General features: G+C 44.4%; 1 protein-coding gene across 1 annotated transcript in view; it reads right to left on the bottom strand.

Annotated features, from left to right (window-relative positions):
* Positions 1–27,442, bottom strand: part of LOC121186472 (forkhead box protein O4-like) — a 31,312-nt gene that overhangs the window by 3,083 nt on the left and 787 nt on the right. The window contains exon 2 of the mRNA XM_041045220.1: positions 63–634. Within this exon, the coding sequence (XP_040901154.1) occupies positions 63–634 (572 nt within the window). The remainder of the gene's footprint in view (positions 1–62; positions 635–27,442) is intronic.

The raw sequence follows: 27,442 nt of genomic DNA, 5'->3' as shown, positions 1-27,442 counted from the left end.
CTGGATGCTGCTGGTGTTGCTGCTGCTGTGGGTGATGGTGATGATAACTATCCTCCATCAGCTGCTCATCCAGACTGATAGCACCTGCCAGGTTAGCCAGCTGAGGCAACTGCTCAAGGGGAGGACAGCGATTCCCTGTCCCCATGGATGGAGAGCGGGCACTGGTCGGTGAGGGGTAGAGGTGGGGGGAGGTGGAACAGGACAGACCACCCTCCTCTGGTTCCTCAGGTTCCTCCTCTGCAAGGATGGGTGACAGACGCCCACTCAGGGTAGAGGCTGACGAACTGGCCCTGGAATGGAGATCTGTCCAGGCATCAAACTCTCCATCTGTACCAGATGCACCACCACCTCCTGGGAGGCCTTTACGTGGTGGGCTGCCATGGTCTGGGGAGCCCTGGAGCCCCACCACAGCAGACCCTGCTCCAATCCCAGGTCGGCCAACCCTCTTGCCTCTAATGCGGCCTTTGCTTTTTAGGTATTTGGCACTGTTGTCCATGGAGACTGCCCGCCTGCGCGGGGCCTTGCCCATCTTCCCTCCATCTGGGTTCAACATCCACCAGGAACTCTTCCCTGTTCCCTCATTCTGCACCCTGATAAAGCGTGTGTGGAGGGATAAGTTGTGTCGGATGGAGTTCTGCAGAGAGATGAGAGAAACACGCTATTTGAACACAGACTTCTTTTCTGAGATGAACATTGACATTTGCATAAGATTCATATAAAATGTTCCATAGGAAAATAAGAATTTTTCACATCATACATAAAAATCAACAATGAAGAGGAAACTAATTACAACCACAGCTGTCAACACTGCTTATAAATCTTTCAGTTTATACATGTTGAGTCACAGAAAAATTGTACCAATTTATCAGGTCGCTTCTATTTCTATCATTAGCTATACAAAACACACAGTGGATATTCAACCCTCAATCCAGTCTGTGTCAAGCCAAAGTCAAAAAATTGAGAGCGCATTCAAAAACACAATCATGTTCGAAGGACAGCTATAGCTGGCTCAGAGCAAGACCTCTGCCAGCCTCAAGCAACCTGAAATGACCTGAGACTCAGTCTCGAGACACTCTCCTTATGTACGTCAATCCTCCCACTTTAATTTCCATCAATCCATCTGTCCTCCTCTACTTCTCCTTTCTACTTCTCCTGATGTAAGCTGCTGTAGTTGGGTGTACTGTATGTTTGAAGTCGGTGCCAGTCTGGCTCAGTGCCAGCCCTGTCTCTTTCACTCTCGTAGGTTGAATGGGGGATGTATCGCAAGATTGAGCCAGGAGCAAGGAAGGCTAATGGATGTATCCCACCCTCTGACATCTACCTTCACTCCCTATCTCCCTTTCCCTCCCTTGTTTTGTCTTTATCACGTTCTCTCTTTCTCTTTTGTCACTGAGTGCTACATATTTCGACTTGTCTAGATTTTCCTTTTTCTTATTTCACACACTTCTTTGCACACAAGAGTCATTTTCCACTTTTGCTTTCAGTCTCTATGCCTTCAATTATACAGTGTGTCACCAATTACTTTCCCATTATCCTTAACACCGGCATGTACAGTCACTGACTCAGTAATTCATTGGATATAATTTTTTTTATTATCATTTACGTCTCAAGGCTTGCTGAATGCCGAAGGTTCCTGATGTGCAACAGAGTCTGTCATTGCAATTCTGCTCTTTGTTGTGCAAGGGGCATTTTGACGCTCAAGCAGGAAAATATCAAATCAAAAGCACTTCCTGTGGTTTAGAAATATACTGGTACAATAGATTGTTTCAGATTGAGGGGTATTCACTCTTCTCCCATTTCCATCATGTTGCGGATTATTTGTATTCACACTGAATTGCACGGCAGGGAAACAAATAAATCAAATTGCGGCGGAGAACACATAAATGGGAGGCAAACTGAATTCAGGTGATCTGTGAATGCCTCCTTGGGTTATCTTGCTGTGACACCTCCATCATTGGGTAACCATGGCAACCGGGTAAACGTGCAAAAACGTGCAGAACTATATCATATTGTGTTGAGAGTCAAGAGAGTGAGAGAGAGAGATGGAGGGAGAGTGGGGGATGGGGGAAAGGATGCAAGAGGAGGCGGTTGTTTGATGCTGCTGCTCCAACACTAAACAGCCTTTCATCTCGGCAGTGCAGGTCCGCAGGGGATGCCCGCTCCTTGCTTCTGACGGCTTCTCTACGTGCCGCGCCAACTCCCTGTCTCACCCTGGCTGGATCATCCACCTATCATACCACTCCAAATGATCCCCATCAAGTCCTGTGCATGCTTGAATTAAAACATATGTAAGCTTTCATGCCATTCCACCACAGCTGGTTGTAAATGGGGCATCTTTCCGAGAGCTGAACCACTTCATGCTGCAACTCTGTGTGACCTGTCTGATTCAAATCTCGATTTATCCCCGTATGAGCGAAGAGCAGCCCCATTGAACTTGGAGGGATTTGTCATCATCCCAAACCCTCTTTATCTGATGAATCCACCTGCTAGAGAGATTTGAGAGATTTCGGATGGTGGCCAGCTACGGCATCATCATCATCATCATCATCACTAGCTGCTTGTTTCCTGTCGTGTGGTTTTCCACCACATGTTTTTCTCTGTCATCCTGTTTGTTTGTGTGTATTTTAGTCCAAGAATAGCTCAGGTTGCAGGTGGTTCCACTGTGGGTGTGGTTCTGTCCGCCTCCTGTTCCCTGAGTCTGAGTCAGGGGCAATTTGGCCAGCCTATGGCCCTCACGCCCCCGAAACAGGCAGTCACTGCTAATCCCTCTCCATCCCAGAGTAATCCCAGACAATCCTGGGCTAATCCCAAGTTGATTCAGGGGCACTCCCAGCTGGGTGTCTCACAGAGAGCCATGCCAGGTCACCATGGACACAGCGGGCAGCCTAGATATGCTAGGAGTCCAATAGTAATACAGCATGAGGGGTGTTTGAGTTGTGGGAAATAGGATGTAGTGTTAAACTATTGCTAATGTTTGTGTGTGTGTATTTTATCAGATGATTTCTGAGGCAGTGAGCTGATGTTAACTGTATTTTTGATGCCTCCATTGAATTCACTACCTTTTCTCTGTGTGCTGTCCTTGAGGGTTGGCTTTGTCACATTTTTACCCCTACAGGTTGAATAGAATAAAATTGAAAACTTTATTATGTATTAAATATTCATAAAATGGAAATTCTCTTTCAGCCCCCTGGCTTGCTGAGGCAGACGGATGAAGCCCACAGAAACATACAATGACAGAGGAACACACACATCACACGCCTGGGTCCAGGAAGCTACTTCCTATTCAAATCATACCCCTTTAATACAATGGGCCTAGTGGAGAGGGTTCTAAATAATGAATGAAGCAGTGGCTGGGCTTATGCAGAGAGATACACTGCCTGATCCCATAATACTGAAAAGAACAGACAGAGTCATAAGTATTGGTGTGACTTCTTTGTTTTGTCACCAGGGACATCTACACTTGTCAGTCTACAAACATAACTACATCAGACTGAAAGGGGTTAATTTGGCTGTAAAGTAAAAGAGGATAAAGGTAATAGTTTATGGACCAATCAAAGCCAGTTTACAGACCAATCAAAGCCAATTAAGGCGAACAAGGCTCTCTTGGTTGCAGGAAAACAATCAGCTTGGGTTCAACTCTCATTAAGGCCTAAAAATCCCAATAGCTGATTTAGATATTTAAGCAATAGATACCAAGCCAGAGGACGGGCCTCTTTGTCAGATTAAAAGCTTAGGCTCTTCAAATAAATCTGATGTGTTGACACTTTTTTCCATCACACACAGGTGAACTAAGAAGTAAGAGGGTTTTTCATTGAATCAAGGAAGGAGCTGAAGTGTTCAAACCAAACAGACACAAAAATTTCTTACATGAATCTGGGCCAGCAGATTATTGCTCATTAATTGTTGACCAGAAACAGGCTCCTGGTATTCATCCATAATAACCTCTTTAAAGACCATTCATTTGGCTCTTGGAAATCTTACAATACCAATCAATCGCTTTACTTTCCACCTCCCTCCTCCCATGCAAACTCAGTTTGATTCAAGGGACTGGAGAGGCCTATTTAGTGCTGGGAATCAATGAAGTTTAATGGCTATCAGTGCTGAAGCTTAGCACACATCAAGGTCTGGCTAACTACACAATCCACCTGCATTATGAGGCCAATATGAGTGCTCAATATGCCATATCCCCAGTTAGCACAACAATGTCTAACTGCCACAGGCTTATGACTGTGCCCAAACTGGCTAGGTGCCCAATATGCCCCTCTGTTTCAACTCCCAATGTGTCAGTCAGGCAGTAGCATTGGGAGTAGATGTAGTAAGGGGTTAGGGGTTGTCATGTTGGGCCCCAGTGGCACATCCAGGATAACCTGACTGACTGGCATGGGAGCAGCTGTGCTAGGGGGTACAGCAGGAGGTGGAGGGGCCTGGGGGTGGGAAGATAGAGGTACTGCAAGGGGCCCCTCCAAGCCACACAAAGGGATGCCCTCAAAATGCCCCCCGCCCCCACCCCCACTTACCCCATCCCCCTCCATTACCCCCCCCACCCACTCAAAGTTTTTCCCACTCACACACATGCTCACACACACAGAGGGATAAGGAAACAGGTCAAACAGTTTATACGCAGGTCCATTCTTATGGCGAATGTGCACTCATTCAAACAGAACTGAGTGAGGAACTAAGGACTGTGAGTGGGGTCTGGGAACTGGCAAAAAGAAACCACTCACCCGATTCAAACAACCTCAAGGGTGAAGCAGCGTGGTGCACTTGCCCAGCTAAGAACACAGCAGCTGTTCTTGTAGTGGCACCGGGTAAAGCCGTTTGCCACACTCGACTGGTATTACCAAACCATTTCATGCAGAATGTCACCAGGGACATCTACACTTGTCAGTCTACAAACATAACTACATCAGACTGAAAGGGGTTAATTTGGCTGTAAAGTAAAAGAGGATAAAGGTAATAGTTTATGGACCAATCAAAGCCAGTTTACAGACCAATCAAAGCCAATTAAGGCGAACAAGGCTCTCTTGGTTGCAGGAAAACAATCAGCTTGGGTTCAACTCTCATTAAGGCCTAAAAATCCCAATAGCTGATTTAGATATTTAAGCAATAGATACCAAGCCAGAGGACGGGCCTCTTTGTCAGATTAAAAGCTTAGGCTCTTCAAATAAATCTGATGTGTTGACACTTTTTTCCATCACACACAGGTGAACTAAGAAGTAAGAGGGTTTTTCATTGAATCAAGGAAGGAGCTGAAGTGTTCAAACCAAACAGACACAAAAATTTCTTACATGAATCTGGGCCAGCAGATTATTGCTCATTAATTGTTGACCAGAAACAGGCTCCTGGTATTCATCCATAATAACCTCTTTAAAGACCATTCATTTGGCTCTTGGAAATCTTACAATACCAATCAATCGCTTTACTTTCCACCTCCCTCCTCCCATGCAAACTCAGTTTGATTCAAGGGACTGGAGAGGCCTATTTAGTGCTGGGAATCAATGAAGTTTAATGGCTATCAGTGCTGAAGCTTAGCACACATCAAGGTCTGGCTAACTACACAATCCACCTGCATTATGAGGCCAATATGAGTGCTCAATATGCCATATCCCCAGTTAGCACAACAATGTCTAACTGCCACAGGCTTATGACTGTGCCCAAACTGGCTAGGTGCCCAATATGCCCCTCTGTTTCAACTCCCAATGTGTCAGTCAGGCAGTAGCATTGGGAGTAGATGTAGTAAGGGGTTAGGGGTTGTCATGTTGGGCCCCAGTGGCACATCCAGGATAACCTGACTGACTGGCATGGGAGCAGCTGTGCTAGGGGGTACAGCAGGAGGTGGAGGGGCCTGGGGGTGGGAAGATAGAGGTACTGCAAGGGGCCCCTCCAAGCCACACAAAGGGATGCCCTCAAAATGCCCCCCGCCCCCACCCCCACTTACCCCATCCCCCTCCATTACCCCCCCCACCCACTCAAAGTTTTTCCCACTCACACACATGCTCACACACACAGAGGGATAAGGAAACAGGTCAAACAGTTTATACGCAGGTCCATTCTTATGGCGAATGTGCACTCATTCAAACAGAACTGAGTGAGGAACTAAGGACTGTGAGTGGGGTCTGGGAACTGGCAAAAAGAAACCACTCACCCGATTCAAACAACCTCAAGGGTGAAGCAGCGTGGTGCACTTGCCCAGCTAAGAACACAGCAGCTGTTCTTGTAGTGGCACCGGGTAAAGCCGTTTGCCACACTCGACTGGTATTACCAAACCATTTCATGCAGAATGGAGCCATTATGTATTGTCAAAGGGTATCCCACTATGGTGCACATTCATTTGATAAGCCTAAATCAAGGGGGAGTAACAGAAGCGCTAACTGTGTTTATTGTGATGCTGTTTTTGCCTGTGCAGAAGGCAGGAGGGATCAGGGGGAGGGGAGATTTCAACACAAGCAGTTTTGTTCAGCACAGGAATGAGTTTTGTCAGCTAAGCCTGTCTCCAGGCTATTGGTGGAAATTAGCGCCGGCTAAATATTCGCTTTCCGTGATTGATGTCACGGCTCGCGTTGTCCCTTTGAAGGGAAATAAAGAATTTAGAGCCATGTGGATTAATAGGGACAGGGTTGGGGGAATTTAATGTGTCTGAGGGGGACTTGAAGAGGGACTGAAGGGCCTAATGGCTGCACAGATATGGCACAATGGAGCTGAGACGATATGGTGTATCAGAGAGTGAGAGAAGACTATGACAGTGAGTACGAGAAAGAAAACTGGAAATTGTTTGTGTGTGTATGTGTGTGACAGAGGGAAGGAGAGAGAGTGTGTGCGAGACAGAAAGAGAGAGATGTAGCTATTTGCCTGAGAAGCCCAGAGTCAGATGATTAAAATCCCTTTAGGAGACTTCTTTAAGAGAGACAGATGGGCAGACAGGCCTGTTTTTGGAATGCAATCAAATTGAAAAGATTAAAAAGGAGTCTCTTTTATTAGGAGGTGAGAAACAGTTACTTCTCTGCCACATGTCATCATCGCCTCCACAGCAGTGGTCACGACTGCATTGGCATGCAAGGCACATTACAGCCCTTGTTGGGGAAGAAATAAACCTGGGATTAGGAATCGCATCTATCTCAATGTATCACTGTGGGGTCTCTGAGGATTGGCAGCATTTGTAATTTATTGCTGAATAAATACGCCCTACAGGAAAAAGTCAAAAACTTCGGGCTTTCATTTCTTATAGGATCATTACAGGAAAAGCTGAACTGAGTCTGAGTAACTCAAGGACTTTTCACTAATAGCTGTCCTATTACAGACAGAACTTTCACTTAATCTCAACGCCAATCTGAACAGGTACAATTCAAATGTGCGTTCCCTTGGCTGCCATTGTACTTGAATAGACTGAGTTTGCACAGTAAAGTGATTCAAGCACTGTGAAAGGTGCTCTGTATTCGACCCCATTATTCCACAACACTGCAGGAGTGCCATTTATAAAAAGGCTTAAAATGGAAAGCAAGTGTGTGGTAGTGTGTCTGGTAGCCTCAGAACAGGAAGTGGCTGTGGAGAGGGGTGTAATGGAGTTGGTAGGGGATTCCTGCCTGACTGTGCACTAATTGCAGCCAATGGCTGGCGACTCATCAGCAGTGCCCACCCTGGTGCCAAAGGAAGGGTTGGCATTGGGGTGGCAGGGTGTGGGATAGAGAAGGGCTGCCGCAGCTTTGGTGGATAAAAATAGATGCTGACAGCTTAGTAGAGCATCTGAGACCCGGATAGGGGATCGGAAAATCCGTTTGCCTGATGCCAGGGACAGCTGAGTGTTTCCGGTGGGGACACAATCTGGGCATCACGTCTGACACCCACGTACAAAATGAGGGAGCCTCAGAGTGGGTGTGGGCACATGAATAATCACGTGCCACAGTATAGCATGGGTGTGATTTTTCCACTGGGACCTGCAAGGTAGGCAGAGCTCACGCCCTCCCACTGAGGATTCACACAACAGGTGTTTGGGCTGGGCCACCTGTGGGGCCGGCCGCCTGCTCGCACTTCACACCTCGTCTAGGGAGCAAACTAACATTTTCCACTGGGCTTGCCATGCTTTTGTTAAAGACCAACACATTTCTGGAGAGGTTTTTACAGCTCTTTTTACAAGATCAGCAAGATATGCGTGTGTGCAAGCGTGCACAAGTCAATCTGCATTTATGTGAGTGCCTGTGTGTCTATATTTGTGTATCAGTCCATTTAATAGCCAACAGGCACAGTGTGGAGTTGATTATATTGAAACCTCCCTCTGCTATATACAAAGAAACTGATGGCCAACAATGGAATCAATGCAGGCCCAGGGTTTTTTCACACTCGGCCTCCACATAATCTCATTCATAACAATGAGAATCTCATTTCCCACATTCTAAAGGTCAGTGCACACCTCTGATCACACTTTAATAAACATCATTCTCACCGTTTAATTTAATTTCAGCAGAGCAGGAAACTCATAGGCAGCCATGCACATGGCATGCAAAATTCATCGGATCGTCCCTTTAATTGCTTCAATTTCACAGTACAGAGAAGAATGACCGCAATCATAGTGAAGAAAAAAATAATGTTCAGATACACAGAAACACAGGCACACATCTGCTGCAGAACACACAAACACACACACACACAGACAGAGATAAGTATAGTCAGTTAAGTTCTGGTTACATTTTAATAAAATAAGCATCACAATTTTTTATTTTTTTTTTGGAAAGGAACCAAGTAATGCCCCCACATCTCTTTGTCATCACACATTTTAACTCTCACCTAAATTGGCAAACTGTACCACACAACCACACAAACATACTCAGACACACACACACACACCTATGCACACACTCACCCACTGTCTCCCACACGTACATTGCACACACATGCCAACATGACACAAAGCCTGGCACACCGGGCACACTCATTACTGCAATGCCAAGCTACCAGTTGCTAAGGAGACCTGTGGGAGAGGGAGGGTTCCTTGTTGTTGCCATAGCAGCCAGCTCGCTCCCTGCCAACTCTCTCCCTCAGGGAGAAACAAGGCAAGAGGTGGGGGGTGAAGTGGGTAGAGGTAGGGGGCAGCGGTTTAATAGGGCTATGAGGTGCAAAGGAACTTCATTAGCCATCAGTGTGTGCCACACCAACCACTGCTTCCCATGAATGCCTACCCACATGCAACACTTCAACCTGCAGACTTCCACTTACTCACGCACAGCCCATAGACTCCCACTTATTCGCACACCTATGTGGAGAAGAAGGATGTGGATGAAGAATGGCATGCTTAGAATTAAAAGCAGGGGGAAAGCAGGGAGCTGGCAGTGGGGGGTTGGGGTGGGGGGGTCGAGTGTTTCTGCATAGGGGGGAGGCTGAGGGAGCAGAGGTGGATGAAGAACATAAAGAGGATGGGAGAACAAAGGAGAGTCAAAGAGGATCTTAAATGTGGGGGCCCACTTGAAACAGCGGCAGGGATCTAAATCACAGAAGCTTAGGTAGGTAAAGACTGTTCTCTGTAACTGTGCCTCCCTCTAACAAACCTTGACCTTCAGCTACAGCCTCTATGTAGTCAAACACATATACAGTATGTTGTGCATATTCTATTTCCCTCTCAATGCAACCATTCAACAAAGTGCACAACTGCAAACATTCATCTATACGGCCTGCAAGGTTACTTTTGAGCATATTGCAAACTGTTTTACCATTTGTCAAAAGTGAAGTACATAAATGAGAAAATGCTGTGCAATCTCTTAAATGTTTTTCACTCAATTTGCGTTTTTAGATTGTTTTCTAAAAGTTTGCTGTGTAAACTGAAATGTCAAAACTCAAAGAAAAGCAGTTTTTTATTGGGGGGTAACGTGGCAACAAAATGATTATTGATCTGAGCCAAATGGATAGAAAGTTTTCAAAAAATGGTAAGATACTCTTGCTATCAGTAACAGTAACGCTCTGCTCTGCCATCGCTGAGTCTCTGTGATCACTTATTGTGTGTTTCATTATAGGATGTTGTCATACCTCTCAGTTTCTGTGGTTGGGCTGTACAACTCTAAAATACTGATTTGATTGTGAATGATGGCTATAAATGCTACCTGTTAATGGTGCTGTCAAAAACAGAAAAGATTGACAGCTTTTCAAGCCTCTGCAAACACAGCCAAAGAGCCTCATCTCAGCCTACACGTCTCTGTCATTATAAGTTTTATTGATTGAACTAATATCTTAGACATTTGTCAACTTTATCTATCATCTTAATGCAGTAACCCAGAAAGTATGGTAACCTTGACCCTATCACTCAAATATTTCACCCCACTGTGGCATTTTGAGATACCTTACATGCCTGAAGTGCTAACTGAATTGGCAAAAATTACAAAATGTGTAAATGTCTCTTGTTGGAAATGCTCAGGCTACTTGAGCCACTTAGACATTTTAAAGAGGTGTTTGTTGCTTATGGAACGAGAGTAGAGAATAATGTGGCATTAAAATGGGTCAACATGTAAACGGATGACATGACAATGACATGCATGAGAAAAAATGACATATAGCTGCCTTTTCTTATTCTATTTTACAGGACTTTTTCTTCCAAAAGATCAGCTGTTGGTGCTCAAACATGCTTCTTTAGTGCAGGTGGGAAGCCAAATGGAGAGAGAAAGATGTTTCAAAATTAATCCATGTTAGTGTGGACATGGCTTCAGAAGCTGGATGCTTGTGAAATCAAGGTGAAGACAGCTCAACTCCTATAGGGTCAAAGTGATTTCTGTATTCAGGAGCAGTGCTTCAAATATTGACAGCCTGATAACCCATGATACTCCTGGCTGCCTCAGATTCTCATATTTTAAGTACCAGTGTACAGTGTGAATGAGGTAGGGTATTGATTTGGTCTGAATGAACTGTGTGTGTGTGTGTGTGTGTGTGTGTGTGTGTGTGTGTGTGTGTGTGTGTGTGTGTGTATATATATACAATGAAGAATACCACCCACCATCCACCTCACCTCTCCACCTCAACGCAAGCTTGACCAATTCAACACAAGCTCATAAGGAGAGAAATTGAAGGGTAGTGAGAGAGACTCCTGTCCAACTGAGAGAAATTAAGAGACAAGGGAGACAAGAAAAGACAGGATTTACCCCTCCCCCCCTCCATTTCCTGAAACAAAAAGAGCCCAATTAAGTCAGTTTGAGTTAGGGTCTTATGTATGTGTGTGTGTGTGTGTGTGTGTGTGTGTGTGTGTGTGTGTGTGTGTGTGTGTGTGTGTGTGTGTGTGCGCGTGTGTGCACAAAAATGTGCATCCAAATCATGAGCGTGCATGCAATAAAGGGAAATAGTAGGGCAGTGTACTGTAAGTTGTGGTGCTGTCTGAGAGGGGCAGAGGGGGAGGAGGAGGAGGAAGGTTTGTTGGGGTTGGCGGGTAGAAAAAAAGAGAGGGGGGGCAGTGAAGCACTCTCTCTGTCTCTCTCTCTAGCCTAAGAGGGCCAAACTTGCTCTCAGCTCCTCGACGGGAGACGCTGAAATATTAATCGCCACGCTCCAGCCACAGACTAGTGAACACAATCGCTTCAAACTCCCACCCTAATGAGTGTGTTCATGAATGGCTAATGTGCACAGATGGGGGGCTGATGACTGGATAGATCGCAATGGGGAGGTGGGGGAGGGAGAGGAGGGGGGGTGGGTGGGTATTGGGAGTGAAATTTCGGCAGGGTGCAGTAGTGGTGGTGGTGAGGAGGTGCAGAGGCATGCCATGACCTTTTAAGAGCCTCCTGAAAACTTAATTAAGACTAGCCCCGCGCTAGTCTTTCCTTCTTTTACTCTCTCCCACATACACACACACACATACTCAAAAAAAATTCTCTATGATCCCTCATTCTCATCCTCTCTCCTCGCGATTTGTTTACCCTCTTGCCCTTTGCACACATACCCTACTGAGCAGATGTACAGTAGATTTCTGGGTATAAAACTTGACTCACGCTGGCTTTTTATGAACACGTCAGTCTCTTGGCCATGTTAACACACATACACTTCCTGAGATAAGCAAAAGCACGACCAGACATTAAAACTGCAGAAGCAGGTATGTCTTTCCTCACCCCCTACATAGATACATCTCAGAAAAAGGATGAAACAAGTCCACATGGCTCTGAAGAGCAAAGTGAGGAGCTCTTTCACCTTAAATGCCATTTACTTCCACAGAGAAGTTGGACTTACATCTCACTGATGGGTTGAATCCTAACCTGCCTGCAACGCAGGGCGTGTAGGCCAAAGAGCCTTCTCAGTGGGGGCTTGTTGATTGGGAATGACAGTGCTTCACATTCATCTTTTATGGCTGAATCTGACCTGTTCTTTCACCCCGGGATACTTTTTGCCTCCGTGCACCTCCATCTTCATCACTGACTATTCTCCTCATCAACCTTTTCGAGTACTGACGTCAGAAACATTTTGATAACATGTGGAGAGTAATAGAAATGCGGGTTAACGCGTCTTCCCAGGACTTTCCATTACCATAGAGGCCACCTACGGATTAAGAGCACCCAGCGTGTGGACGCATATACAGACACACATGCACTGACATGCATACACTAACAGCATCCAATTAGCGGAGTGAGATGCTGTGACCTAATTCTTAACCTCTCCTCAGAGGTCGCGATCAGAGCCTAGGCTTGGATTAAGGCGGGAAAATGGAAGGTACCTCACAGTGAGAAGTATGGAAATAGAAAAGGAGTGGGGGGCAGGGATGGGAAGGTTTTTTTTGTATGAAAAATTAAGGACACCATAAGTTTGCTTATTTACAGTGACTATAACTACTTGAAATACAATGTTAAAATGTTCATCCAAACGTAAATTGCTAGTGCAAATTAACTGAATATGAAAATCTATAGGAGACAGAGTTGAGGTAGAAGATATTGTACAGCATCATATGACTTCAGCTGAATCGCATGAATGACTTTTTCCACAACAAATTAAGCAAAAATAATTAACTGCATAGGTTTGCTTTGTTTATCTGTTGGCGGTTAAAGCTATACCAGGTTATTTGTTGACCCGCAATTTGAACTTTTACTAGGTCTGACTGCTGCAGAGAAGCTCCATGGAATGACAGTAGTTATTCAACCTTAATAATTTACTGTACATGAAACCTTAAACTGGTGCTGCAGAAATTACCGTAGGTCAGCGACAGTTGTGACCTAGCCAGGCTTTGCAAGGGCATTCAGTCCAACAACAATGGCTGCACTGAAATGAGATTCTGCATTGACAATTTTCCCATAATATAAACTGAAAAAGTGCCTGAAAAGGAGCCAATGTTTCACCAAAAATCAGCCAAAGTGATACCTAAAAGAAAGCTTTGCATACTGCATATCTGAGTAAGAAAATCCTTCTACCAAAGATTTCTGCTTCTCACTTACAAATGCCACCTCAGTGGGATGGCTCCATGCATTAAAGACACAGTCATGTCGTGCTATAACTAGAAATTTAACAGCATCACAAGCTACTTTCCCGGAGCCTTCACTCATGTTCCCTTGACTGCCAACATACCGGGCACGAATGAGAGAAAACAGTGGAGATGCTGAGAGAGAAATTACCTTGCTGCAGACAAAAAAGGAACTGCACTGGTGATACTCTCTGTACTTTAAGAGGTTGTGTCCAAGAGAGATTCTTAATTTCACTTTGCTGTTAACAGAATACTTCAATGCACTTATCACAGTTTGCCTTAGTCTGTCATCTAAATTGCAAAATAAAGCAGATTACCAACGCAGTATATCAAATGACTAATCTGCAAATCTGATCCCGTACCTGCAGAAAAATGCTGAAAAAGTCAATGCAGCCTGTCATTTCTATGCAAACCATTTTGTATCTATGGTGAACAATACTTGACGCTAAATATATCATGTATTTTGTATCTGTACAGTCAATTTTCACCATGTCCACTTTTACTAATTTATTTGTCATCAAGCTCAGAGGCCAAAAGAGACACAAGCAGCATCATTAACAAGTGTGCTGTACCCTGCGATTACCTCGATGGCCCACATCTATCCATCACATAAAAATTCCTGAAGGCAGATGCAGCTGGATGGAGGCATATTTACAGTATGTGCGTGACTGTGAGCACCACTGAAGGGTTCTGTGTGTGTGTGTGCAGAGAGACTGATGGTCACATACTCTCTCACACACACACAAATACACATCTGTCAGCAGCTATGCATGAGCTGATACATGTATGTGTGAAAGTGCTACACCTCTATATGTTATGTATATGTATATGTGCATGTGCGTGTGTGTGTGTGTGTGTGTGTGTGTGTTTGTGACAGCACTCCTGGAAGGGGGCTGCAGCATTTCTGCCTGAGTGCGACTGTCAGTGGGCATCACTCAGCCCGGCAGTGTGGCAGGACGCGAGGATCATTAGTGGAGACGAGGAGTGGAGGGAGTGAGAGAGAGGGAGCAGAATAGAGGAGAGTAAAGGAGAAAAGGGCAGAGAGGGGCAGTAACTGTGTGAGTCGGGCAGCGTGTCTTAATATCCGTCTTGAGAGCATTACACACACGGCAGTGCACTTTCCTCTCAGTCACGCAATCGCCCGACCGCACCGCAAAGACCCTAGCGTGGCCCCCCTCCTCTGTCATTTTCTCCCCTCTGTCACTCTCTCTCCTTCCATCCATCTTACCCCCTTTCACCCTGCATCTCTGATTGACCCTCTCTGTCCCTGCCCACATCTCTAAAGTCATGCCCTCACTTAAGCATGGTGCGTTGCAGCTTTTCATTTTCCTAGCTCCAGATTTATCCATCCTACTTCCCTTCGTCGCTTACATCTTTCCATTTCAGCCCATTGCTCCCATTTTCACCCACTCTGCGTCGCACAGCCGATCTTCTCCTTGCACTAAGCATCATTGCTACTTGACCTACTCTTAACCGCAACAAGGTGAAACAACCGTTCTACACGTGAGACATAAGCTCTTTTCTGTTGCCTTCGTTCTTCAGTGCATCCCAGTACTTTATTCCCTGTAGCTGTTCGTGCCAGCCTTCAACCCTCAACTTATTCATTTGTACATTTACCCATCAATCCATCCATTCATCTGACACTTTGTGTCAGTGTACTTCACAGTCACAGCCATTTGTGTACTTCTCTGCCATCCATCCCTGCCTCTATCCTTTCCTTCACTCACTCACTCACTCTCTTTAGTCAGAGTGATCCTTCTGATCTCCCTCTATCCCTCCAGGTCTGTGACCTGTGCTGCAGTGCCCGGTGCTGAATACCAGAATCAACATGCCTGACATTTAAACAAACAGAACAGCTTTTACAAAGCTAGCCATGTTAGCACAAGTGCTAATTCTCCCTTGGTTTGCTTGCTCTGTAGGTTCCCAGGTTCAGGGATCCATCTGTTTGCTTCACTGTCGTAGCATTTATCACACACAGATTAGGCCTTTTCTGTAATACAGTTGTCCCAGTGAAACATTTGTGAGCTTGGTGTCGGCACCTGCTGTCAGTGTAGTTTAGCATTATAGCCCTGCTGATGACAACAGTGCAGCGGTATCATGAGGTTAAGAGATGCAATCTGCCCAGATGCCAGCTCTGCGGAAAGATTGAAAGTTTTTTGGATGGCGTGGAAATGAATCACAAATGAAACTACATGTGAGCATTTGCACAAGAAGCGTGTGACTGACCAGTTGCAACAGAGGAAACTGTGAGAGCTACAAGGAAAACAAAGCCACTGAAACCTTCAACTTTTTTGCTTCTGCACTGTTTTTAATAGTGGCATGTGGGTCACCTTGGACTTTAACCCATTAACAGACACACCTACTGATGTGCAAAAAGCCCAAAAATCATGCACTCAAAATAAAAAGGTTATTGTTCTTTGACCATTTTGCTTACAGCCATAACCCTGGTTCTCTTTTTTTAGAGGAAAAAGTCAGAATGATTGTAAGAGATACTTAACCAACACACGTCTTTTCTTGCCTTGCCAATTTTTTTGGCATTAAAAAGGGAATACAAGGTCTGTAGTAGGATCTTTTGTTTGAAAAACATTTCGGAGCCATAGCTACAAGTCTGAACCAATTTTATGTCAACAGCTGTTGTAGTGATATGGGGATCCTAAAATGCTTTAGACCTAGGCTTTCAAACAATGTATAATTTGTTAAGTTTGCTTGAAGATTGGGACCAAAGTACCCCTTTCTTTTGTGCACAAGCCTAAAAATGACATACCCAAAATAAAATGGTTACTGTGGGTAAACCCTTTTTTATTGCAGCCATGATCCTGGAGGTGACTCTAATGAGTTTACCATCAAAATGTCACCATGAATCTATGACAATGTACGTTTTGTCTCACACCTCATGTGTGCGGCTGTTACAAAATAAACACACACACTGTAGAGATGCTAGGATCTCTCAGTTGTATGTATATTTTGTAAATGTTGAGTGGGTTTCAGTTCCTCCAGTGTGAAGATTTTCATCTATTGTCCCTCTCACATAACTGTAACTTGTGTTTAAGTAAAATAATACTAAATAAAATCGGACAAAATAAACAGTTTAAAGCAGATTTTTTTGGTCTTTGGATGCCCTCAGCAGGCCTTTGTGTTAATGTTCTCTTCATAATGAATCTATTAATCTAAATTATCCATAGATTAAGCAGCATGTCAGTCTCTGTGGTTAAATATCCATCTATCCCATAAATTCCATTCTCATCAGATAACAGGTAACATTGCAACCTATGCCCGTCAACACCTCTGTCACTAGCTTAATTTTCAATAAACACATACACACATTTCTCAAAAGGAACATCAGCGCTTAGTTCTGTATCTCTTTCTTTCTCCCACATACAAATTCGCTTGCATGAATTACAACCTTTTCCTGATCACCATTCCAGACTCACACAGCCCTGGAAATGTACAAAGACAGCTCCACATACACGCACACAGCGTTGGCCCCCAGCAGCATCCCCTCAGTTGCCTCTCTCACACCTCCATGCCACTCATCTAGACCTCTCCCCGGCCAGTCTTTGGGCATGAATCACTTGCAAGGATTTGAGAAAAGACTTCGCTAAGCTGATTGCTAAAGGGGAGGGGGCAAATTACCGTTGCACAACTGCGTAAAAACCTTCTTGGGTCATGATTTGCCTTATGTAATAGATTGTGTGTTCGTGTATGTGTGTGTGTGTTCCCGAAATACACCCACCCCCCTGCAGCCCCTACCCCACGCCACTTACCCATTTTGCACTAATTGAGGGATCTTTTTTCGGAAGCCGTTATTGCACACATTTAATTATTTATTTTGACGGGAAGCAATCTGGTGGCTAGTGAAGAGATCATGAATGCGTGTGTGTGTGTGATTGAGAAAGTGAGTGGGAGCGAGAGACAGAGCAAGACGAGGTCAGGGCAGCTTTTTGGGTAAATGTGTGTGTGTGTCTCTGTGAGAGGGCAGAGCTACTGTAAACTAACTACTGTAGGTCTGTAGGGCTTTGCATGTATGAACAGTATATGAGAAATTTACTGTGTGTGTGTGTGTGTTGCATCTCAGAGTGCATGGCTTTCTGAGTGCAATGGGAGTGCACTAATGGACGCACACTTGAGCTGAAGTGTGCAGAGTGTAGCTGAAGTGCAGCCAAGTCTGGCTTCCAGTCCTGCTTGGAAGCCCTATAATCTACTCTCTACTATTCTAGCTCTCTTTTCTCGCCCTCTCCATTTTCCTCACTCCCCTCTACTTGTCTTTCTATCTCTGTCTCTCTATCAATTTAATATTTTCATCCCCTCCTCACTGACTGAGCCAGCCGCCCCCGCCCCCGTCTCCCCACTGTCTCCCCATTAAATCTTTTTATCCTGGTTCTGAGAATGAAGACACGTGGATCAACATCGACGCTGGCTGGCCGTGGACGTTCCTTCCTTCTTGGTACCCCCCTCCCTGCTGTGCAATGAAGAGAATTAAATAAGGGAAGACGACATGTAACCACCAGTAGTCTTGACCTTTATCAAGCTCCAGCGCCTGAGGCAGGGTGAATGAGACACTAAGAAAATGACTGAGCATTATTAACCCCTACTTACTTACACACACACACACATTTACACACACTATCTAGTCTGAACAATGGCTCTGATGCCTTTTTCCTTGGCCTGCATTTTTCTGACAGTTAAGGATAAGCAGAAGCCAAATGATCATACTGGGAATAACACTTATGCATTCTGCGTCACATCACTTAAGAAAGAAAAGAATGGCAAGACCAGCCAGCCTGCCAGCTCAGATTGTTTAACTGTGATTGATCCCTTGTCGAGCTCCAGCTTCCCAGAACTCTTGCGAATGCCAAGTCCTGTTGAGAACTGATGTTTCATTATAAACCAACCGTGCAAGTTCTTCAAACGATGCCTCAGCCTCTAAGAGAAAGCTGAACCTGCGAGGGCCAGATGTTAACCCTGACAATTGCAGTCCTAGTCTAGCTGTACTTTTAATGATACATCATTTTCCTGTCTCTCTCTCTCTCTTCGACTTCTTCATTCTCTTTTTTGCCTGTGTGCACGACTGGCGCATGTGCATGTGTGGCCATCCTTCTACTCCAGTCAATCAATGAGCAGAGACAATTCCCCGAGTGACATTTACGGAGAAGAAAGAGAGCCATTTATCACTTTAGTTTTGGGATAATAAAAGAATGACTGAATGAGCCAGTGTGTGTGTGTGTGTGTGTATGAGGGAGGGAGAGAGCAGGCAAGAGAGAGAGAGAGCTAAAGATGAAAAGGGGATTTCAAAAGCACATGAAAGAAGCAGGAGAAATGAGCGAGGGAAGAGGGAAATGAGTGATAAAAAGGCTACTTTGTGGGGAGGACTGAGAGTGTGAAATAGAACAAGTGAGGAGAGAAGAGAAGGCCGTGAGTGACTGACAGTGAAAAAGGGAGCACGAGAAAGAAGGGTAGGGAAAAAAAGCCTGGGGTACGGAAAGAAAAAAGGCAGAGAGACAGAGGAGGAGAGGGGATTGAAAAAGGCTCTCAGCGCAGAGAGAAAACAAAGGAGAAAGAGGGGAAAGAGACACGGACGGGAAAAAAAGGGTGCAAGAAGAGAAGGGAGAGGAGACAGTCGGAGACAGAGCGAGGCAGACGTGCTGGGTTCATTCAGGGCTATGAGCAACCTCGGAGTTCAGACCTCACACGGTCAGCATACTAAACATCGGACCCAGTGTCCTGACCCAGATTCATGCCAGTGACATACAAATCCAATTGGAGAGGGAAGAATTTCAACCCCTCCTGCCTCACCATACCTCCCCTCAAACACACACACACACACACCCCTTCCCCCTCAACCCCAGCTGGTCTCACAGTCACCTCACAACCCAACAACCTCGCCCCAATCCTGTAACCTCCCCACACATATGCTGGCTCCCACACAGATTTTCTCACACATGGATTGTTTTACACATACAAACGTATAGGCGCAGGCATAACCACAGATGTGAAGTGATTTCTTTCCAAGGTCAGTTTCCTCTTTTCAGCTCAGGTGAGTCGACATTACACTTCAGAAGGGTGCTATGCCAGTTCCTGACCAGCCGTTACCTGATGTGACCTCTACAACTCCATCCATCAGCCGTGGGCGTGTGGTTCAGCTGCAGCATATCCACCAACCATTAGCATAACAAACATCTTTCTTGAACATAACTCTTGCTGCTCCTCCTCTCCCCTGCCTTCCTTTTTCTATCCACCTGCTCCGATTAGTCAATGTTAACTACATTTCCCTTTGTGAGGCGGCTCCCTCCATCACTCGCCAGGACCGCCGAGCTCAGGTAAACTGATCGACGACCCTTATACGCTCCTCTTTCCCCTCCCACAATCCTTTGGCTCATGACAGGGGCTTGATGGACAGGCAGAGAGGAGCGAGAGACCCCGCACATTGCTGCCAGGAAGGGTCCGGAGATGGAGCATTGTGAAATATGCCGTTTAGCTCGGCATACATCATCTCTTTCTCAGGGACAGACATGGCAATATGCGTGCGTGTAAACACACACATTTACACACATGCACATGGACATCAATCCATTGCATACATGCAGGAAGAGATATCCGACGAAGAGAAAAATTGAATTAGGAAATATGGGCACAGTGATTTGTGGGAAGCCAGTTTTGTGGCCGGGAGAGAAATACAGCTTGGAGCACACTTCATCTTACGGCGAGAGCAAAGAGGAAGAAGCATCTGTGTTGTTTATCTAAAGGCCCCATCTAGTTACAATGGCTTGATTTGAAATATTCATATACATGTATGACAAGATCAGGCCCATTATGTTGCTCTCTCAGTGGGGCTTCACTGAATGGACTGAATGGAAACCCATCAGTCAGTGTAAATTATGAAGACAAGATACATTACATAAGCCTATAGACGGGCATGAAGAGGAGTATTATTGTAGCCTGATATCAATCATGGCAACACACATTTTATAGTGTCATCAGTATGATAGCATGCTATAGGCTATTTCAAGGATAAACTTGCCATTATAATATTTCACAAAGCATATAACCAAAGGAAAAAACACATTAGGCTTTGGGTTGTGTGCATCATAAGGCATTATATGGGTTATGTTTTAGATGGATCTGTGAGTGCACAAATGGTACTTCAATCATAATGAACTATCAATCACACAGCCTACAAGGGCTGCAGCTAATGATTCTTTTCCTTATCAATTTAAGCTATTTTTTTGATAAGTCTATTAATCATTGATTGAGCCCACAATGACATCTTGAAATAGTTTGCTTTGTCTGACCAACAGACCAGGTTTTGTTCAATTTATAATGCTATAGAACCAAGAAATGCAGCAAAATTTCACAGCTAGAAGCTTTTTCCCTTGATAAATGACTGAAATAATTAACTGATTATCAAAATTGTTGATGATTCATTTTCTGATGATCAACTAATATGATTAATCGACTTGAATGTTTAGCTCTACAACCAGCCACATCAACCTGCAGATCACGTCTTTGTTGGCCAGCAAAACAAAACATTCCACAGCGATGCCCAAACAGTGCATGGTCTGTATCTAATCAGAAATATATGAGGCACATCTTTAAGTACAAATAAAAATAGTATGTTCATAGTACGGCCATTAAAGTGTACACTAATACAGAGTAGGCTAGCCTGAGGCCGTGATAGGGAGGAGTGCTGGAGACAGAGCAGAACAGAGTGGAGCAGAGCAGGCCCTGTAATGGTAGAGAAAAAGACAGAAAGAGTCGACCCAGCGTGACTACCGCCTGCCTGAGTGGAGCAGCCTGCCTGCAATTAAGGTGGAATCAGGGAGAAATCTGCGCTGCCTTGATAATGAGCCTCGTCTGAATTATTAACGAGAGCTGTTCCCCCGGGACCCGGGCTCCCACTGAGCCCATCAACCCCCCTCCACAACACACCCACATGCACACACAGACACACACACACTTACAGTCATACAGGCAAAAGGGAGAGAAATACACTCAGAAACATACACACATACACATACACATACACATACACACACACACACACACACCATCACAAGACAATCACACATTATGGACACTGACACAGATGAGCAACAAGCATGCCACTACACATGCAGCCTGAAAATTCAAGCACCATGAGGGCTAACACATTTTATTCACATACTGAAGTGAATATCCAAACCCATTTACAACATATGTAATACAAACATTTCTCTGGGACGAAATAACCTCAATCTCTGCAGTCAGATTGAAACTGACAGATTTTTCTCTGTATTAGAATAAGCTACTTCAGCACAGCACTTGACTGAATTTGAAAAATATCTCACATATTAGTGAGGCCTTTGATGTGTGAATCCTCTCCATTCAGCCATCAAGAATGTGCAATAACAATGGGCATTTTCTTAACCGCATTATACTAGGAACGCATTCTGAGGTATTTCATTTCTGAGATGTAAGCCAGTTATTAGATGGTGAGTCATTTATTGCGTATTAGTCATTTTGGAAAGTATTTATGGTCATGAATGAAAAATGCTTTATTCTTAGAACCATATTCTGGGAGTAAAATTACTATGAACTCTGCTGTCAAAGATCTGTGAGCCCTCTGTCAGCAAACATGCACATATAAGCAGTGAATGACACAGAGTTTTTATTAGCAGGACTACAAGTGACAGGGATACTAGTGTCAACAGAATGTGGCTTGAGGATAACTGAGCAGGAACATGGTGACTTTTACTCCCGCTTTATAGAAATGTGGGTACAATGACATACAGACCCCAAACAGAAGAAGACCTCTCTGTTCCCTCCATCCCAGTTTCATAACTCATTCCCTTGAAATAAAAAAAGATGTGTTCTAATAACCCAGGACTGGTATAACACTCAAGCTGCCGCCAACCCCCCCCCACCGATCAAATCTCCATGACATCAAACTTACACTGCCTCAGACAGAAACACACACACACCACATTCTATCCCTGCAGCTGTGAATGGTTTTGCCAAAAAATCCGCGGGCGCTTACCAAACAGAGCCACGCCTTCCATGTGAGCCAATCGCAGAGAGTCAGACAGGTTTCAAAACAAATCAGACAGCAAAACAGCACCGCAGAAAGTCACTTCCGCTCTTGGTCAGCCCCCTCCTCTCCCAAAAATGGTTCACCCCACCCAAGAACAGAGTGTTCCTCCATGGGTGGTTTGAGGAGGCACAAGTGTGTTGTGTGTTTCGTGCAAATGTGTGTGCCTGAGCCAGAGGGAATAGTGGAAACCATCACCCTAAATAGTGCAATGGGAAAAGAATGACAATTTCTCTATGCTTGACTATGCTTCTTCAGTTTAGGAGAAAATGAACTGAGAAGAGTATTTAATATTCTGAGAAATGTCACCAAATGCTTTAAAAAAAAAAAAAAAAAAAAAAAAGCAGAACCATGAGTAATAGGCTTGGTAAGAAATGCTTCAACAGCTGAAGTTCAGTTCAGCTGAGAAGAACATCCAAATTAGTTCAACCCTGTCGAATTGGGAACTTGACGGTCTCATCCCCTTGTATTCTGCTCCAAAAGACCCAGTAGCAGAGAGGAGCCGAGCTGGGGAAAATCCAGCATTGTTATCCTATTATCTCTGAGATAATGTGAGATATGAGATTTCTCTTAGATAAGAGGAGGCACACTGCTTAAGGCAGTCTAGATCACTGGAAGGAGACTGCTAAAACTCAAAATCCTGACGCCATAGCTCCCACGAGAAAGACTCCTCACCTCAATTGACCCTTGTACCAAAAACCAAGACAGAAAGAATGTATAGAATGTCTAATGGATAAATAGATGGGTGGAGCAAAATAGACAGGCAGAGAGATAAAAGAGGAGATAACATGGGTGTCTGCTAGATGGAGTGATAAGAGAGAGTGAAGTAATATCAAAAGCAAAATTATATTGTTTTTCATATTACTGTCTCCTGATTGCTGTCTCCCATATTTGAATGTGTGCCCATGCTTTGGTAATTTGCATGTACATTAATCATTTTCAGTGAGAAATGAACTGCCATGGCTGCCTGAAGGGCTGCAGGGGGAAAGGCGGTGAGAACGGGCTTCTTGGCATCAGATACCCGGCTCAACCTGAATATACTGCCTGAATCCAACCTGGCTCTGGCTGCAGGAGCCAAGGGGAGATGTAAGGTGCTCATAATCCTACACCATAAATCTGTCCAGCATGCATCATATGCTCTCATTTTGTGAGTGTGTAAGCGTGTGTGTGTGTGTGTCTGTCGAACTCTCAAATTACTCTGCTCCCCTGAGCCAAGACGAAGGATAAAATATGAATCAGCTGAAGTCTAGGATAGTTTCCAGTCTCTCCAGACTCCCCAACCATCATCAAGTGACACAAGCATGCATTCCTATGCATACACACACACACACACGCAAGCACGCAACAGACACGCTCTAAAAGTTTCAAGTCTCTTCGCTTCATGCTAAGCTTCTGTCAAACACACTCTTTTCTGCACATTTGACATTCATATCCCTCATATTTGCCAAGTGTCTCTCTACTGCAGCTGCCGGAGCCTGAGCGTAGTGACAGGATTACGAGACTATGTCTGTCTCTTTATCTGTAAATCAATTAGATAAAGTGATATGATCCAGCCCTGTTATAAATACTATGTGTTATGTGCCTTTACAGAAGATAAGACTATATATACACCTAAAGATTTCTTCACATGCTGTTCATCGTTCCCTTTCAGTGCCTTGCAGTCACTGTCACATTTCTTTCTCCCTTTTTAAGCTCCATCTTTTGGGTTTGTCTGATTTCTGCCAATAACAGAAGCCCCATGACCCTTTGCCCTGCTGGCCTCCTCACAGACGGCTACCTAAAGACACTTTATAAATAACAGTCTAGTCGCTTTGGATTAAACTGTCTGAGTTACTGCCTGGCACCCTTGCCGACCTGCTGCGCAATACCCTGGCATCTGACTGCCCTAAGCGCCAGAAAAAGCCCTGCACTGTAAACACATATAGGGAAAACTATGTGTTGTATGTTATGTCAACAACCCCTCCCTTCTCAGAAAACGCATAACAATGGCATTATCTAACCCTCTTGAAGTTTATGAACTTCTGGACGCCTACAGGGCAATCCCCACACCAAGTTCCCTTTAAACCCCACTATTAAAGGCATTATGAAGTCATGAGCGAGACTACACACCATTCTCTGCAGTGACATGCTGTCAGACCAATCAGCGGGCCCTAATACACACGCCTATAGAAGCAGACAGCCCCTCCCCCTGCACTAACCCCCACAAAGACTCACACAACACATCCAACCCCGACACTTTGTTGCAATTGACATGTGCTTCTCCCACGCACGAATGCAGAATGCATCCACATGCACTCGTGGATACTCACAGTCAGATACAATTAGCCATAAAGACATAAAACTCAACCATATATTTTTTTTTTCATTAGTTCAGAATCTTGCAGATTTCTGGGTTAGATCAACTTAGTTACAGAGCACTGGAAAATAAAGGCCAATGTAGCTTCCACTAATCTACACAGCAGTTGTGGCTAGCACCCCAGTGGAAAGTGTAACATGGTTCACAAGTACACAATTCTACGTAACCTTCCTCCAGTAAGGAGCTGATTAGGCAGTCATGACCTCCAAATACTGTAGACTTCCTAGAACCAAGAAGCCATTAGGTATTTATAGGAGCTTAATGGTGCTGTCTAGGTGTACTGGCTGTCTAGTACCAGCCATCAAGCACACATCACAGCCTTTCAAATTGGAGTTATGGCAGCATAATTCACAACACAGGATCTTATTTTCCTACAACCATGACGGTCCAGGTTCAGTACAATGTCTCGAGATGTTCTTTTGCCGTTAGTTGGTCATCCCCCTCCCACCAACACCCCCAAACCTCCACCCGCAAGCCTCCCATGCAAAGTGCCTGGCTATACCACTTAATTTCATTTTATTTCATCAGCAGCTTACCAACAATTCTTTTATCTTTACTCCCCTTCCCCTGCCATGACAGAAAACAGCAGACTGTTTTTCATCTTTTTTTTTTTTCGTATGTGCTATTGTTGATTGAAATGAAAATGTAGTAGATGATACAAGTAGTGTTTTTCAACTCACAAATACTGCTGTCAAATATAATTGCCTGATATGATTGTACACAAGTGAGGGGGAGGTAGGAGGAATCTGGATCCTGGGTTTGTGGACTGAATCTGGACATGTGACCTCGTATTAACCTTGTCAAACATCATTTTACAAGCTGACTTTTCATGCAATCCTACTGTTAATCTCTCATAAGACAGATAATGTTTTAGGTGTCCACACCCTTTTAATCTCGTGACTACCTTAATGAAATAATTTGCATATAAATTTATATTCATGTAGTGCAAAAATCGACTTGCCATAGTATGCAAAAATTAAGATTTATGGTCCTTCTGTCTCACTCCTAACAAAAAAATATAGACCTTCATTGTGTATTCAAAATCCAGCTAATTCAAATAGGAGTCTTATTTGACAAACTTTCAGTTCACCTGAAAGTTGAAAAGATTTATTGCAAGAGCCTAGGTAGGCCGTTGCATCAGAAATTAAGGTTTTAGAGCACATGCAAGTATGCTGCTGAGGGACAATATTTCCATTGGCTGTTTGTTAGGCTCCTGTAAGTAAGTGGCACATGTGACTTCTAAGTGTATGTTTACATTACTGCTTGGTCTCTTACCAAAACCAGGTCACTCCTGTTACTGACATTATGGCTGCTTGCTTTAAACAACTTACCTAATCCCCCATCATTACCTGGAATGGGCCCCATGTCTCGCCTGTGGCCTGAAATAGCCCAGGACTTCAGATTGCCACTGTCAAACCCCTTAATTTGCAGTTTCATAAATAGCAGACTGGGACTTTGACGCTAAAGATAAAGAGGCCTTGTGGTTGAAGACTCTTGGTGCAGGGCTAATGAAACGATGTCTACCTGGAGACACACCTTAGCTGAGTTCAGTGTAATGGGACAGGCTTAAGGTGTCAGTCAGGTGCTTGTGATTAAGTCTGAGGCCAACAGAGGAAACTCTAAGTGGTGACAGAGTTTATGTTACGCAACAGCAACACAACAAGTTTTGACAAAAGACTGGTTCCTCTGAGAGACAAAAATATGAATGCTTGTTGTTGCACACAGGACATTACTATGGTATTTGATTGTATTAGAACATATGAATGACTCATCTAGATAGTTTAGGATGAGTATGAATCACACAACACTGTCAACTCAGTAATTCTTCCTGCAGGTATTTAATGAGATAAATTTAGCAATACATTATCAGTCTACTCAATAATGGGTTTTATGCTGGAAAGTATGGCCAATGTGAAGTCCTCTCTAAATCCTGTTTTACGATCTTGCCTTTGCAAAAATAAAAAAAATTCTGCAGACCCTAATATAATGTGATGAACAGTCTAGTCACCAGATTCTGATGATTGACAGTGCATGCACAGGGAGCTATCATATTGCACAGCCTCTACCTTCTTTACCTTCTTGCAAATTGCCATTAAAATAACAGTCTTTTCAGATGCAAACTTAAAATCTACTCTCAGAGTCTCAGCTCAGCCAAGGGTGCGCCATCAGGACAAGCACTATTGCCCTGCTGATCTCCCTACCCCTTCCCCCTGTCCTCAGATGGCCATAATGAATAGAAACAAGATGAGGCTAGGAGCAGAGGCTGATAACATGGGCAGATGTCCAGGAGGTTACTCCAGGCTCTCAGCCAGACAGGCAGTGGTGGTGGACTGTGGTCAGTTGTGAACATGCCTCTGAATATTTACATTGTGGACAGCTGACCTGCGGTCTCCTACAAGTGTCCCTCTGTTGATTCCTAGATGTTTTAACTACTGAACAGAATTAAATATGCCCTACGCATTAGCATGAATATGCATTGAATGTTTGGTTCTGTTTATCTGTCAGGTTTATTTGTACCAGATATGAAGATAAATCATTAACCACTATGGTCCTGCTCCTGGTGAAGGGATTTCATGCACTACTACAGACGCTACTGCCCATCACGAGCTGCTCCTTG

This window comes from Toxotes jaculatrix, chromosome 8 (genome assembly GCF_017976425.1).
Source record: "Toxotes jaculatrix isolate fToxJac2 chromosome 8, fToxJac2.pri, whole genome shotgun sequence".
In the NCBI taxonomy this organism is placed as follows: Eukaryota; Metazoa; Chordata; class Actinopteri; family Toxotidae; genus Toxotes; species Toxotes jaculatrix.
The sequence above is the reverse complement of the archived record's forward strand: the minus strand, read 5'-3'. Positions and strand labels throughout refer to the sequence as shown.